General features: G+C 34.3%; 1 protein-coding gene across 7 annotated transcripts in view; it reads right to left on the minus strand.

Annotated features, from left to right (window-relative positions):
- Window positions 1-17,762, minus strand: part of LOC149570154 (Alkaline-phosphatase-like family protein) — a 214,286-nt gene that overhangs the window by 54,636 nt on the left and 141,888 nt on the right. For 6 of the 7 annotated variants that reach the window (XR_016362892.1, XM_089822812.1, XM_089822807.1 and 3 more), the window contains one exon: window positions 1,245-1,341. Coding sequence is in view for 6 of the 7 variants with exons in the window: in XM_089822812.1 (XP_089678938.1) it covers window positions 1,245-1,341 (97 nt within the window). In the remaining variant the exon portion in view is untranslated. The remainder of the gene's footprint in view (window positions 1-1,244; window positions 1,342-17,762) is intronic. The other variant, XM_089822808.1, reaches the window with a different exon arrangement.

A 17,762-nucleotide genomic window follows, 5' to 3' on the forward strand; every position in this document is an offset into this window, starting at 1 on the left:
CGCAATCAACTCCAAACATCACAATCTGAAATAGTTGAGTTCCAAATGGAAATACCCACATATAGATCTCATTACGAACCCAACTACAGCAGCATATTACTGTGATATCTCTTCAAGACTCAAAACTACCATAAAATCACACAATTATGCTGTGATATTACATAAAATCACTCAACAGATGAATAATAACTACACATTAGAAATAAGTATCAACCTTACAAACTTTCCTTTAGCCCAGATGCAATCTTTTGGATGAAAATGCCCTTCACAATCACAGGATTTTTTTCCCTCTGATCACCCAAAGCTTATGGGTTTCCATCCACAAGACTTCTCCTTTAACAAGTTTTCATCCAATGAAGAAACTAATTGCAAAATGCAAAAATGGGAGAAGAGATAATAATCAACATGAGTTCCAGAGTCCCATAACACCTTATATATTCAAGAAGAGTTAGGCATTGAAAATGACTATTGGATTTCTTGACTCTTGAGTTTGCTCCAAAAACCCTTTCATTTGCCTTCTTGAATTTCTCACTCAAAGAACACATTTCCCAATGCCTCATTTGGCATCATGAAAATATATTTTACTACTCACTATAAAACTCAAGGGAGACATTTTCAAATACCCCAATGTGGTCTCATCAAAATGTAATTTAATATCTGTACTTTTGTTTTTGCAATTAAATGGATAATACTAATAATTAAATCAATTATTCTTTCTATGCTTGCCTGATTAACCCATAGAAACATAAAATGGATTATTATTTGCGAAAAACCCAGATTTAAACAAAAAGGGACATGGCATCAATTATTTAAGGAGAGGGAATTGGATGTCAATAGGAATGTTTAGTGGAAAAATGACTTTACATTGAAATATTATTTGAGAATTTACATTGAACTGTCAATCATAAAAACTTAAAAGGCCATATCAGAAAATATTTTGACAAAAGTGATGAACATTGGAAAATATTGCAATTTAAAACAACTTAAATGTGACAGGAAAATCAAGTCGCACCAAAGCATGTTCAAATATATAAGCTACAAAATTATTAATTTAATAAAAATATATTTATTGAATCCATGCTGAAATATTTAAAAAAAGAGAGAGAAATAAGAAATGTTCTTGCCTATCCAATTTATAATACAGAATATGTAATAAGAAAATCAATATAACTGCACGTATTTGACTGAAATTTTCAAGAAAAGAAAAAAGCTCGAACAAATATAAAACTCAACCCTTAACACACCAGTGAATGAATACAAAAGATGTGGAAGCAAAACACCAATGTTATTTTGTGGTATCGGCACACCTAGAAGAAGAGCTAATGTTGGTGCAATGTCAACCTGGAAGGAAAATAAAATGATAAATTAGTTATATGCACACAGAACCAGTGACATTCAGCAGCAATAATGATAAATGCACTCCATACAAATGTAGAAGATATTTAAACAATAAAAAGAAAAGGGCAAGTAAATAAGCCAACAGTGTATATATGCTCTCCAAAAAAACAAAAGAAAAGGTGAGAGATGAAAAAGACTTGGAGTAAGCTATCCATCTCCATAAGCTCCTAATATCCATCATTATGGCATAATTAGTTCTTTCATTAAGGAAAAGCTATTCATTGTGCCTCATATAATACAAAATACATAATGGACATGTCGTACCCAAACAAGACGTATTATGTAGCTTCAAAGCTAAACCTTGTCTTTCCATCTTCTCATTGTAAGACCCATCAGAAGGTCAGATGGGCTGTGAACCCAATAAGAAAAAAACAATGATGGCATTCAAATGCAGATCAGCATGTAAACTAGCTAGCAGACATAAGGATAAAAAATTTCAATCAGAAAATCAGAAAAAAGGTATAATAATACTCAAGGAAACATTGCAAATCGCTTGACAAAGGCCACATAAGGTGCAAGATCCCTTACTAGTATCTTGTCTAAATCACAATATGCACCCATATTCTTTGCAAAGGAATACTGTCAGATATTTGAAATAAAATTGATATCTGATACTTTTCTTATATCATGAAAATATAAATTCCAGAATTTAGCAATTGAATCAGGCTTCCCTCACAAATGTCTTCAATCTTCAGAACATAAACATTTATACAAACACTTGACAGTCATGGCAATCTGGAAATACATCAGACTTCACAGAGACATTGAGATAAACAATTGGCATGCAATAACATTTATAGCGGCAGTCAGATAATCCAACCATTTACTAGGTAATTCTGTCAAACAGTAGACAGACTTCTCAGAACTAAATGCTTGGGCAAGCCAAACATCCAGATTTTCCTTACTCCATTCAAAGCTATTTATGAAGAAATGTATTTACAAACATCTACTCTAAATACTATTTAAGTTTTTAACATATAATAGAAAACTTGGTATTCCAATGCAGCAGTTCAAATTTACAAGCATTCTACAATAACTCCATACTTTGCATTGATATCACCATACTCATAAGGCTGAATTCGAAGGGAGCCCCCAATTGCTGATTCGGACATTCTTATGACCAAATGCCACTCTCACAAGCCTCGCATTGGAACAAGAGAATAACGGCTGGCAAAATTAAAGATGTGACTTTTATTAATGAAGCAGAACTCTGATCTATGACCAAGTATTTCAATGGCTTGACACTTGTTATTGACATTTTCTGCTAATCTTCTCAAAATTTGAAACCACAATCAACCACACTCTCTGAATTAAACCTCAGTAATGACTGTTACATCCCAAATTTTGACCTAGCTTGAAATATAGCCATTGAGGTTTGCATGAAGTCAGTTGGCAGTTTAATTTGATATAATCTGGCGAAATGGTAAGATAGTTGGTCGTTATGATTTCAAGTGAAGATGACATGTTAGTTGATCGTTAATCGCGAATTCATGGAATTAAGATGAAAGGTTAACTGTTATGATTATTTAAGATTAAAAATTTATAATTTAATTACATAGAAATTCCTTGTAGGGAGCATGTCAAAGGGGTGGAGCATCTCAAAGGATTTTAATATATCTTTCATCATATTATTTTAATTAATATTTAAAACTTTCATATTTGTATAAAATGATTTGGCACCATTATAATTTAATAATTTAATAAAATGATGTTTATATGTACCTATAAGATTATAATAATGTTCATAATTTAATAACATTTGAATTATAATTATAACTCTATTCTTTCTATTTTATTATTCCTCGCTTTTAGCCAATTAGCACTTGGTTTGGAAATCAATTTATTATTTGGCATTTGGAACTATTTTATAATCTTTTTCCGTTTTAATCGCTTCCTCTTCTCTTCTATGGTTTAATCAATTTATTACTTGGGGATTTAAATCGAATTTATGATTGGAATTCGTATGGTCTCTTGTAATTGTAGGAAGCCGTAAGGTCTAGCTCAAGTTTATATTATGAAACCATTAAATATATATTGGCATTCTTTTCCCTGCTCACAGCTTTATCAAGCCCTTTATGATTCGAAATCCCTGCTAACTCCTTCATAACTTGCAAAGACAATCCGACATATTTAATACTGTGTCTCCGACTGAGCTACCTTGCCGAAAGGCCTCCAAGCAAGATAGACAAAATTGTTCAAGTGCAAGCACATCCCAGATTTTGGGGACAGAGAATGTCACGTAAGATTTTATTTATACTCGTGCCATCCTTATTTTTCGCAGAGATCAAACACTAAGCCGGTCGTAAGGCCAAAACCATTCTTAGTTACCATCTTTCATTGCATGGTGTGTTGAATTTAAATAATAATATAAGCTTAGAACCTAACAATCTTATTTCAAAGATTGTCTTTTTCCTTGTGTTGAAAGACAATGATTAAAACCTATCGTATTCCTTCATGTCTTTTGTGATTTATGAGAAGTTTGCCAACTGCCATGTGTGGAAGCTTAACAATGAATTTGTACTCAAGCCTAACTGTTTTCTTGTTGATATCCAAATATGTAATAACTCTAATTTTTTTCTTTGAAAGCTATCATATGAAATCATTTAAAATCTGATATAAAATTTGATATTTGAGAACACCAAGGAATTCACCAAGCGAATGCCAGAAAATGGTGAAGAAGGTGTAAATTATCTAAGTGAAGTTAATCTGAAGGCACCAAGGAATCACCGGCTTGATGGCCTGAATATGGTGAGGAGGTGAAGAGATATCTGCAAAACAAGAATGATATCAGAATTAAATAATTAATAAAATAAATAATGCATTAGGTCATGCATGTTTCACTAATAAAAAATGTTGTTAATTTTGAGATCTTTAAAGAACATAATCATAGAATGTGAAATGATGGTTATATGTAATCTTCTTGAATAATTGTTAAGAGTTGTCTGCTTTGAGAATTCCGAATACCTGGAACTCACCCGGCTGTGTAGCCAAGAAGATGGGTGGTGAGGTGTGAGAAAGAAATTACCAACAACATGAAACAGTAATCAGTTATGACATTTCATTGTTATCAATTTAATATGAATTAATTAATAGCTCATGCATAATCCTGTTACTGTAATCTCCTGCTGTCAAGTCGTATGGTGAGATAATTACTAGGATGCCCAGTGGATGGCAAGATGATCCCTGTCTATTCCGGGTAGGGAGGGTCTTTCTCGCAAGAGATCATATGCGGATAAGTTATGGTCCGAGGTTGAGTGGTAAAGCCCCTAACAATGTTTCACCTCTTCCCAAGAATGTCAGTCGTGTGTTAGACATAGATAAGCTATGCATTCAATTGTTTATCGGAAATAGGTAATATTACTTTTATTTATGAGGTAAGATTAAATTGAGTTATTTCATTGTTACTGTTATTTTACACCTAGATATAAGAGATAGAATCATGGATTGCTTTCATTTATATGATTATCGAGTATAAGATTATTGAGTATAAGCATAATTCTAATCTTGAGATACTATCACAGTTAAATAATCGGAGGGAAAGGAATCTGAAGCCTTAATTGATTGAGAGATAACTGGAACCCTAGATGATACAATAGTATCGGAAGCCCTAATTGAATCCATGATATTGGAAGCCCTAATTGAGTCCGTGGTATTGGAAGCCCTAAGTGAGATAGCAGTATCAAAAGCCCTAAATAAACTAAAGGTAATTAATGCCCTAATTGATACAGTGGTATGTGATGCCCTAATTTTATATAATGGTATTTAATGATAATTGTTATTTGATTTTGGTTTAACAATATTGGATAGAAGTCGTTTTGTGGTATTATTATAGAGGTATTTATGGACTAACCCGGGTGGTTGCAGAAGCATCCCTAGTTTGAATTCGACCTCAAATTACCGAAGTATGAGGTTTTCAATTTCTGTAGTAATTTCATTTGATGTTATTTCAAGTTTTAGTTACAAAATTTTGTCTAACTTATTTTTAATGGTAAATCTTATTCACATGAACATGAATGATATATTTGTCTTCCTATGAAACAAAGTAGAAACTGTATTCTTTGAGTATGTTAGATGTTAATTTAGACCCGAGAAATCCGGATGTTACGAATGGTATCAGAGCGCTAGGTTCAACATTGAAACCTTGGGTCTACCACTGTTTCTAAGAAACTAGAAATATAAATGTTGAAAAAGATTTATTTTGCATAACGGATATTGCAATCAAAACTTGGAAAAACACACTGGAAAAATCATTCAAAACAGCCAGGAAGGCTGAAATGATATAAAGTGGACAAATGTATAAACTATTAAAAAGATAAAAAAGATTGGAAAGTTGAGTGGTGGAGATCGGGTTTGTTAACCCAAATTTTGAAATCCTTGGCCAGGGTGGAATTAGGTTGTCCAGACACTTCAATTATTTTGTCAAATAACTGTTGGGACGTCAATTAGGCAGATTTGTCGAAACAAGTGATCTATGTTGATTGTCCAAACGCTTTAGTTATTTTGTTGAATAACTGTTGGGACTTCAACCCACCTAAATACTCAAATGGCAGGACCAGAATAATACATATGCCTTATCCCTGGAAGGAGGGCCATTCTTTATTGAGAATGAAAAGGTTAAAATGGGTCCAGATGCCGAGGCTTGCGCTATCCAAACATAATTTATATAATTTTGATAAAATGTTATCTAAATTCATCATGTTCGGGTTTGTCGACCCAAATTAATGACAAAAATAAATTGTTACCTATTTGAACTTGAACTGAAGGAAAACAAAACTGTGAACCATGATCCTTTCTGATGTTGGTTAAATGACAAGATCATGATGTGCTCCAGTAAGGAGTAAACACACTTGCATAATTGGAACTATCAATGTTTGTTTACAAATGTAAACTTGAACAAAATGGGCATGGAAGCCTAAATCATAAAAATGGAAAAAATGAATTTCCAAATATTTGCAGATAACTGATGAGTTATTCATGAGAATCTTATGAATTGTGTTAGATGCTTATGATCTTGATTTGATGATCTTGCATAAATCATGTTTTTACCCTTGAGCACATTGTTATACATGTATAATACACATGCAATGTTGACTTTACATATTCAGTTGTTGTATATTGCTTTGGAGATGAAGTGTATATTCTATCATGAAATGATTGTTATAATGAAATGCTTTTGTGATAAGATAGGCAAAGAGACCGAAGTTACATAAATGGAAAAACCTAGACCTAATAATCTTTTTCAGGTGATCTATAAGTTTACCAGCATGATCTACCCATTAATAAATGCCTTATGCCAAATGGTATGTATAAGTGATTTAAGAACTTGCTAGCACATGAATTTCAATTTTGAATACTTATCTTACATTCAGTCATTGAACCCTAAAAATCCTCTTAAATGAAGATATCAATATAGAATCAAACTAATGATATGGTGAGTGTCTACATAAGTATGATAGGAATATGAAATAGAATCAACTCAACCAATGCTGAAATGACCACCATTACGGTAAAGTGAACTCAGGTGAGTACGTGTTCAATTTTATGTTACCATGCAAGTATCTTTCTGGAAACTTTAAAGTAAAAATGGATATTCAATTTCGATTATGATTTTCATTATGACCCAATTGAGAAAAGAAATGATATCACAATGTTATATATATCTTGTATGTGGAATATTCTTTTAGTGTCTAAATTGCAGAGATCATCAAAGACGATGAACCACAAGGGGAATGGTACGTTACATTCCAATTTTAAAAATACTCCTTTATAATGTTCGTTGCAATTTCAAGTTCATCAAGGATGATGAACCACAAGGGGAATGGTATGTTACATCCCAATTTTTTACCTAGTTGGCAGTTTAATTTGATATAATCTAGCGAAATGGTAAGATAGTTGGTCGTTATGATTTCAAGTGAAGATGACATGTTAGTTGATCATTAATTGCGAATTCATGAAATTAAGATGAAAGGTTAACTGTTATGATTATTTAAGATTAAATAATTTATAATTTAATTACATAGAAATTCCTTGCAGGGAGCATGTCGAAGGGGTGGAAGCATTGTCAGAAAAGAATTAGGCAAGGCATCACCATCATTGGGCAGATGGGTAGAGGACCTAAGGACTTGGAAAAGGATACATCTGAGGAATTGCATGAGGATTTTAATATATCTTTCATCATATTATTTTAATTAATATTTAAAACGTTCGTATTTGTATAAAATGATTTGGCACCATTATAATTTAATAATTTAATAAAATGATGTTTATATGTTCATATAAGATTATAATAATGTTCATAATTTAATAACATTTGAATTCTAATTATAACTCTATTCTTTCCATTTTATTATTCCTCGCTATTAGCCAATTAGCACTTGGTTTGAAAATCAAATTATTATTTGGCATTTGGAACTATTTTATAACCTTTTTCCTTTTTAATCGCTTCCTCTTCTCTTCTATGTTTTAATCGATTTATTACTTGGGGATTTAAATCGAATTTATGATTGGAATTCATATGGTCTCTTGTAACTGTAGGAAGTCGTAAGGTCTAGCTCAAGTTTATATTATGAAACCATTAAACATATATTGGCATTCTTTTCCCTGCTCACGGCTTTATCAAGCCTTTATGATTCGAAATCCCTGCTAACTCCTTCATAACTTGCAAAGACAGTCCGACATATTTAATACTGTGTCTCCGACTGAGCTACCTTGCCGAAAGGCCTCCAAGCAAGATAGATGGAATTGTTCAAGTGCTTGCATCCCAGATTTTGGGGACAGAGAATGTCACGTAAGATTTTATTTATACTCGTGCCATCCTTCTTATTTTTCGCAGAGATCAAACACTAAGCCGGCCGTAAGGCCAAAACCGTTCTTAGTTACCATCTTTCATTGCATGGTGTGTTGAATTTACATAATAATATAAGCTTAGAACCTAACGATCTTATTTCAAAGATTGTCATTTTCCTTGTGTTGAAAGACAATGATTAGAACCTATCGTATTCCTTCATGTCTTTTGTGATTTATGAGAAGTTTGTCGACTGTCATGTGTGGAAGCTTAACAATGAATTTGAACTCAAACCTGATTGTTTTCTTGTTGATATCCAAATATGTAATAACTCTAATTTTTTTCTTTGAAAGCTATGATATGAAATCATTTAAAATTTGATATAAAATTTGATAATTGAGAACACCAAGGAATTCACCAAGCGAATACCAAAATATGGTGAAGAAGGTGTAAAGTATATAAGTGAAGTTAATCTGAAGGCACCAAAGAATCACCGGCTTGATGGCCTGAATATGGTGAGGAGGTGAAGAGATATCTGCAAAACAAGAATGATATCAGAATTAAATAATTAATAAAATAAATAATGCATTAGCTCATGCATGTTTCACTCATGAAAAATGTTGTCAATTTTGAGATCTTTAAAGAACATAGTCATAGAATGTGAAATGATGGTTGTATGTACTCTTCTTGAATAATTGTTAAGAGTTGTCTGCTCTAAGAATTCCGAATACCTGGAACTCACCCAGCTGTGTAGCCAAGAAGATGGGTGGTGAGGTGTGAGAAAGAAATTACCAACAACATGAAACAGTAATTAGTTATGACATTTCATTGTTATCAATTTAATATGAATTAATTAATAGCTCATGCATAATCTTGTTACTGTAATCTCATGTTGTCAAGTCGTATGGTGAGATAATTACCAGGATTCCTAGTGGATGGCAAGATGATCCCTGTCTATTCCAAGTAGGGAGGGCCTTTCTCGCAAGAGCTCGTATAGGGATAAGTTATGGTCCGAGTTTGGGTGGTAAAGCCCCTGACAATGTTTCACCTCTTCCAAAGAATGTCACTCGTGCGTTAGACAAAGATAAGCTATGCATTCAATTGTTTATCGGAAACAGGTAACATTACTTTTATTTATGAGGATGTAAGATTAAATTGAGTTATTTCATTGTTACTGTTATTTTACACCTAGATATAAGAGATAGAATCATGGATTGCTTTCATTTGTAAGATAATCGAGTATAAGCATAATTCTAATCTTGAGATACTATCACAGTTAAATAATCAGAGGGAAAGGAATCTGAAGCCCTAATTGATTGAGAGATGACTGCAACCCTAAATGATACAGTAGTATCGGAAGCCCTAATTGAAACCGTGGTATTGGAAGCTCTAATTGAATCTATGGTATTGGAAGCCCTAAGTGAGATAGCAGTATCAGAAGCCCTAAATAAACCGAAGGTAATCAATGCCCTAATTGATCCAGTGGTATGTGATGCCCTAATTTTATATAATGGTATTTAATGATAATCGTCATTTGATTTTGGTTTAGCAATATTGGATAGAAGTCATTTTGTGGTATTATTATAGAGGTATTTGTGGACTAACCCAGGTGGTTGCAAAAGCATCCCTAGTTTGAATTCGACCTCAAATTATCAAGGTATGAGGTTTTCAATTTCTATAGTAATTTCATGTTATGGTATTTCAAGTTTTAGTTAAGAAATTTTGTCTAACTTATTTTTAACGGTAAATCTTATTCACATTAACATGAATGATATAACTGTCTTCCTATGAAACAAAGTAGAAACTGTATTCTTTGAGTATGTTAGATGTTAATTTAGACTCGGGAAATCCGGATGTTACAATGACTCCAAGATGAAGTCATTTCCCAATTGCACAATATCATTAGATCTTTCACCGACTCAAAGTGCTAAAGATTTTCCAATTCTCCAAGCAATGCTGAAACCTATGGCAAAAAACTAGAGACTTCTCAAAGAAATAAGTGAATTCAACAATCCATCATAATGTTTGACATTCTTTCATCTGCTTTTCTATTCCCATGAAATCGTTCAAACCATGAAGCTTATTCAAGAAGGCACATTAATGATGTTGAGAATAGTAGCTTAGGCAGAGATCCGGATACCTGTCTTTTTGTTGTGGTTCCAAATTCAATCAATGTGTCTATGTGGTTCATCTTTCCCTGCAGTCTTCCTTTTGTTCTATTTGTGCTTCTCATATTAGTGATTGCTTCTCAAATTTATGTTTGTGCCTTTGCATTTTGCTCAAGTTTTGATGTCATGATCCCTCCTAAAATAGAACCCCACAATTATACATGTTTAAAATACTAAATAAAAATATAGTAATATTATATATGGCTTGATTAAAATATAAATATAACGTCATCATTAATATATCCTATATATGTGAATGATAAATATTCAAATATATCATTACCCTAATGAGGCAATGTAATCATTAAACAATATTGAGTCAAGAAATGATCGAGTGTTAGTGAACAACGCTTGGATTATTGTAAGTCGTCCTAGATGGTAACAGAAAAGAAATCGACATCTAGTAATCACAATCATATCATCAGCAAATATATATTAATAGCACATAATATTCTATTGTTAAAATCTGATTATTAATATTCTATATCTTTCAAAACAATAATAATAACCTATTACCTATTTCAACATATGTTAATTTATAGTTCAAATATAAATGACTATAAAATTATTCATATGACACCGATTATATTATTCAAAATATAATAAACACCAATTATACCATATACTCCAATACCCCCTTTGGGTCGGGGGAGGGGTCCAATAAAGTGATGCCACATTCCCATTAATGCTTGATCCCATATTTTAAAATGCCACCTTAATGGCATTATACCATATACTCCAATACCCCCTTTGGGTTGAGGGAGGGGTCCAATAAAGTGACGCCACGTTCCCGTTAATGCTTGATCCCATATTTAAAAATGCCACCTTAATGGCATTGGGAGAGGAGAACATCAAAGTTAAAAAAACATAAAAATATATATTTCATAAAAAGGTGAGTACCCACATTGGAAGGGATACAATCAAATATGGAGGGACTTTAGAAAGAAATCTTTTTGAAATGAATGAATGTACAAACATGTGGAGTTAGGGGGTTAAAATATATTACATGGAGAGATATAAAGATGCAGCCATAAACATAGGATAAAATATAAAAGGGACAGAAATCGGCAGTTTTGAAACAAAAGACAAAAGGTCTTTGGGACGTAAATGAGCCATGGGAAATAGTATAGACCAGTACTTAAAATGGGGCGCATTAAAGTGTAAGGAAAAGAGATAAGTTAACTAACTTGTAAATGTCATATAATATGTAATAACGCTGTCTGGTTATAGCTTAAACAAAACAGCAATTTATTTCATTAATCAACAATCTAATATTTTGTCAAACACTTGGCAAGCATTCTCCAATACTAGCATATGATTTAAATTGCTATGGGCTTAACTAATCCACAAACTACAAATTCCCAACAAACAATCTTGTTAATTTAGTTCCAACTCATTCGCAGAAGTTCTACTGGCTGAATTAAGATACTAATATAGTAATGAACAAAGAACAATTTCCTCATTCAGTTTCTTTGCACAGTAATAAACTACAGATTCATTTATTTATATCAATTGAAAACATAGAACCTGTTATAGGATAGTGGAGTTCCAAAATCAAATTGCAAACCTCTTGGTGTTGAACGCAGCCCCACTTCAGCACAACATGGGCTCCGAACTTGCAACGCAAGTCACAAAAGTCAATGCAAGTTCTCCCTATACAATTGCAGCATGTCTGAAGATAAACACAGGCCCTAATTGGTGATTGCTGACCCGTCAAAAGTGATCGCAGGCGTGAAAAATAACGCCAGTTGCTGCTATAGGAGAATATGGCAACCTTCAAGAATGCATAGCAAGCTCTAACAGCATACACAGGTCAGTAATATATAAGCGTTGCTCACAGATTTTACAAAATTGAACCCAAAATTCTTAGCTAGCAAACGCTTCTTCCAGCCACAAATGAACACACTAAGGAGATGTCATAATCTCAAATCCAATCCATTATACATCAGCACTGGATTGAAACTCACATTTTAGAAACCCTCACAAGAGATAAGCAAAGGATAAATCACAGCAGCAAATTCTCCTTAGACACAGCTGAATAGTAGGAGAATGGCAAATTGTATACTTCAGCACAATTTGCAAGAGTTATATTCAGAATAACCCTTATACTTCAGCAAGGACACACAAAATCAGAATTCAGAAAAGCCACAAAGCCAATAAAAGAAAATTAAAATTCAAGCATGCTTTTCTCAGCAAATGGGCTTGTCTTTACAACCTCCAGATTCCTTTTTGCTGCCAAGATGTAACTTCACTCAGGAAGCTTCGCCATACAACATTAATTAGAAGCTTCCATTAGATTCTCTCACTTGACTTGGCTTAACTAATTAATAAATGGCACTTTCCACTGATAACTCAACCTTCAACTTAAGTCAAATTATAACTTTATAATAAGTCATTTAAATATTTAATAATACTTTGGCCACTAAAAATATAACAACTCCCAAAATACTCATCATTTAAATACGCCGTCTAAAATAGGAGTCACACCTATTATTTCTCCATGTGACCAAATGCACTTTCCAGAATAGAAAAGGTTCGTCTCAATCAACACCAACTTACCGCAAATAGCAAGTACACAAAACTAAGCCCAAACAAAGTTCAATCTGAGCCAAACGAAGACCCACCTATATCTTACTAAATTGTGGAGAAAACAAGAGCCTCCCAAGCCAAGCCACTGCCACAAAAGACCCTCTATCCACAATAATTAGCCTACGAGGATCACAATAATAGGCTAATCTCTCAAACTTTGATGCCGACAAAAATGGGGACATTACATAATATTAAATATAAGGTGGCATAAGAGTGTATATAAGAAATAATGATTTAAGTCACCACCATTATAATATATTAATGTGAAGGAGTTTATAATATTAAAACATAAAATACATATATAAGGTAATAAAGTATAAGGAGAAAGGGTGAATATTAAAGTGGTAGAATAAAGTGGGGGGAAGTAATAGGGGATAACAACAAAGTATATAAATTTAAAGTTTTCATATTATTGGAGAGACCTAAAATACTAAATGCACCTTGCTTTTTACACAATAATTATCTCTCACATATAGATATATTATTTAAGATCTTGTATACCTTTGAAGTGGACATAAACTTCATAAAAAAATTTAGTGTAAAATATATTTAAAATCATTTAAGTATAACCTACTCCAATCCTCAAATTGGGAATTGAAGCGATATAAGGGTAAATCCAAAAATTGGTCATTACATTGGGCATGTTTGTATTCTTCTTCAGTTCATGCTTCTCATATTCTCCATGGATTTTACTTTGTATCTGATAGTGCCTATATGTAAATTTAATGATGTCATGGCACTATTGTGATCCACCTTGGCATATATGGCAGCATTTTTAATTTAATTTGTAACAGCAAACGAACAAGTTTATTGTCCACCACTGAAGTATTATTATCGATGAGGTGTCTTGACTATCGACGGAGGTTAAAACAAGAGTGACGTATTATATTCAAAAAGAGGGTTAAAAGAGTCTCTTCCCATGGTAGGTTATCGTTTTGTGATTGCAATTTTCATTTGTCAGTTGACCTTCGAGCGTGAATGGAAGGTGTATTAAGTGTGATATTTAACTTCTGTAGTGGGCCAACTTTTTAGAGGGATTATATATATTCTAATATAGAGTTTGGTGTGGATTGATATCTCGTAGTCTAAATCTGAGGTCACTGTGAAAAGATTTAATCCATGATTATTTTCTTGCATTGATATAGCATCATATGTTTTGTCAATTTTTAGAAAACAATTTTGGTAACATTATTATTGTTGTTTCTTTTATCTATTGAGTATAAAGCTTTGATGATTATATGATCATTCCAGTCTTGAAGAGATTCTTATCTAGTAATTGAGCAGATAAAACAGAAGTTCGCTTGCCATGACAAAAGGCCGAAGAGATATAGAAATCGAGTCTAGGATTTGATAGAAAGCTTCGATGCCTTCAATATCAAGTTTAGCTATAGAGCAAACAATCAGGTGGCAAATGCCCTCGCACAAACTGCAAGCTCACTAGCACCAATTAAGTTGGATGGCATGAAGAAGTTTAGAGTTGAATTGTCGTCGGTCCCATCAGTACCAAAGAATGTCAAGAACTTCCAGGTGTTGGAAGATGATAGACATATCCTCAAGTTCTCGACTAACTTGGATGTCTTCACTGCACAAATCATTGATGGTGAAGTGGATGAAGTAGAAATCGACGTAGAAGGAGTGATGAGCCTAAAGACCAACACTGTTCCAAAGGGAATGATCGAATTGGAAAGAATATTCGACATGGACCAATTCCACAAAACACAATATCAACCTACAGGAGGCGATGAGTGTGAAAAAGTTAACTTGGGAACAGAGGATTGTCCTAAATTTGTCGATATTGGGAAAGTTTGTACACCCAAAGAGAAGGCGGACATATTGAATTTGATGAGGGAATTCCCTGACGTGATTGCTTCGGGATATGAAGATTTGAAGACATATGATCCCGCCATCATTACACACACGATTCCACTGAAGGAAGGGAGTAAGCCATTCAGGCAACGACAAAGGCCAGTCAACCCTTTGTTGGAACCATTGATATATCAAGAAGTGAAGAAGTTACTGGATGCGTGGATCATCTTCCCAGTAAGGCATTCAACATGGGTCGCCAATCTTGTCCTAGACACGAAGAAGAATGGAGAGATAAGGTTGTGTGTTGATTTCAGAAATCTAAATAGAGCATCCAAAAAAGACAATTACCCATTGCCATCATTGGACGAGGTTTTGGAAATTGCGAATGGAGCTAAAATGATGTCATTCATGGATGGATACTCAGGCTACAATCAGGTGATTGTCGAGGAAGAAGATAGATTGAAAACAGCCTTCACCACGAAGTGGGGAACTTTTGCATACAGAAGGATGCCTTTTGGCCTGATCAACGCAGGTGCAACATTTCAACGGGCCATGGATTATGCTTTCAAGGACTTAAAAGATAAATGCATTATTATTTACATGGATGACATAACTGTATTTTCAAAGAATAGAGAGGATCACATAATGGACTTAAGGAAAGTTTTCACAAGATGTAGAAGGTTTGGAGTCTCTTTGAATCTGAAGAAATGCATGTTTGGAGTTACCAAAGGAAAGCTTCTGGGACATGTGATTTCAAAGAAGGGTATAATGATAGATCCAGAGAGACTGGAAGCAATTTCCAAGCTTTGCATACTAGGTAGCAAAAAGGAGCTCAAATCGTTCTTTGGAAAGATCAACTTCGTGAGGAAGTTCATATCTGCATTTGCTGAGATTGTGAAACCAATGAATGACATGCTAAAGAAGGATGCAAAAGTGGATTGGACTCCAGCAGCAAAAAGGGCATTTGAAGAGATAAAACATGCCATCGTCAATGCACTAATCCTGGTAAGCCCGGATTATGAGAGATTGTTCAACATATATTCTTTCGCCTCTAATCATGCATGTGCGGCCATTCTAACATAGAAGAATAAGGAAGGTGAAGAGCATCTGATTGCATTCATGAGTGCACCTTTCAGGGAGGTCGAATTGAACCACCCAAATGTGGAGAAACAAGCCTATGCCTTGGTGAAAGCGGTAAAGAAATTCAAGCATTATATCTTGAGAAGCAAAGTACATGCAATTGTGCCTAACATAGCAGTAAAAACTCTCTTGATGCAAAGTAAGCTTGGAAAAAGAAGAGGCAAGTGGGTCACCACTATTCAGGAATATGACATAGAGATCCAACCGATGAAATTGGTCAGAGGACAACAATTGGCGTAAACTATGGCATCAAAGGGACCCAAACTTGTACAGCAAGTTTATGAATTGGAAGAGGTGCATCCAAATGAATGGTATCAAGACATAATCAACTATCTTTTAAATCACCAATGTCCTTCACATTTGAACCCAATGCAAAAGCGGGCACTAAGATTCAAGAGCAGAAGATATATGCTACAAGGAGCAGTGTTGTACAAGCAGAATCATGAAGGGATATATTTGCGATGCGTAGGAAAGGAAGAAGCAAGGAACATTTTAGAACATTTTCATGACAAATGGGGAACAGGACATGGATCAGATTTGGCCACAGCACATTGGATACTAAGAGCTGGATATTACTGGCCAACTTTGTTCAAGGATACTCACGAGCATGTAAAGACCTGTCATGTTTGCCAAACTACGGCTAAGAGACAAAGGAACTCAGCAATGCCCTTATGGCCAATTACTGAGGTGAGACCTTTCGCGATGTGGGGACTTGACTTCATTAGTCTCATCAATCCACCTTCCTCAGCACAACACAGGTATATTCTAATCGCAACTGACTACTGTACTCGGTGGTCAAAAGCCCAAGCTTTCAAGAATTGCATTGCTGAGACTGTCATTAAGTTCTTAGAGGAAAAGATCACCACCAGGTTTGGGTGTCCTTCTTTTGTATGTGATAATGGTTCTGCTTTCACTTCTTTGAAATTCCATACTTGGGCATTTGACCACGGGATTATAATAAAATTTTCATCAGGATACTATCCCCAGGGAAATGGCCTAGCAAAATCTACAAATAAGAACCTTTTGACCGTGATTGGAAAACTCTTAGATAGGAACCCAAGGGATTGGCACACTCAACTGAGATACGCCTTGTGGGTAAACAGAACTAGGGTGAAAGAGTCCATAGGAATCACACCCTATCATTTGGTTTATGGACAAGATCCTGTATTCCCGATTCAATTGAAAATTCCAACTTTGAGGTTCATACAGGAGTACTATGATGAGAATGAAGACAAAGTCCAAGTTAGGTTGGCTGAACTGATGCAATTGGATGAGAAAAGAGATGAAGCCCTAGATAAATTTGCAAAACATCAAGGGGTAGTTAAACGTTGGTTCGATAGGAGAGCCCAAAATAAGGCCTTTAGGATCTCTGACTTGGTCTTATGTTGGGACAAAGCCCATGAGAGGAAAGGACAACACGACAAATTCGATAAGCTATGGAAAGGTCCTTTCCAGCTATCTGAGATAATTGGAGATAATGCATTTAGACTTAAGACACTTACTGGCAAGGATGTCCCATTGCCTGTCAATGGGCAATTCCTCAAGCATTATTTCCAAGCCTAGGACTCCAGCTAGAGCCCTTTTGTACATAGTTAGAATAGGTGTGCTTTTGGTTAGTAGTTAGTTTGTTCTTCTATTCTTTAGAGTAGAGTTTGTTTTGGACCACTTGGCCCAAAGTTAGAGTAGTTTAGTTTCCTTTCAGATGGGTGGATTAAATTTTTTCCCTTTTAGTTGTTTAGAGTAGTTTTCTTTCAATTGTTTAGTTTAGGTGTTGTGAGGGAGCTCGAGTTTGATTTGCATCAAGTCATTTGACTTGGGATCTTTTAGTTTCCCTCAGTCGATAGTGGATTTTGGTTTTGGGCCTTTGCAAGACCAAA

The sequence above is a fragment of the Cupressus sempervirens genome, chromosome 3, assembly GCF_028749045.1.
Source record: "Cupressus sempervirens isolate cs-2001-9-10 chromosome 3, ASM2874904v1, whole genome shotgun sequence".
Taxonomy (NCBI): Eukaryota; Viridiplantae; Streptophyta; class Pinopsida; order Cupressales; family Cupressaceae; genus Cupressus; species Cupressus sempervirens.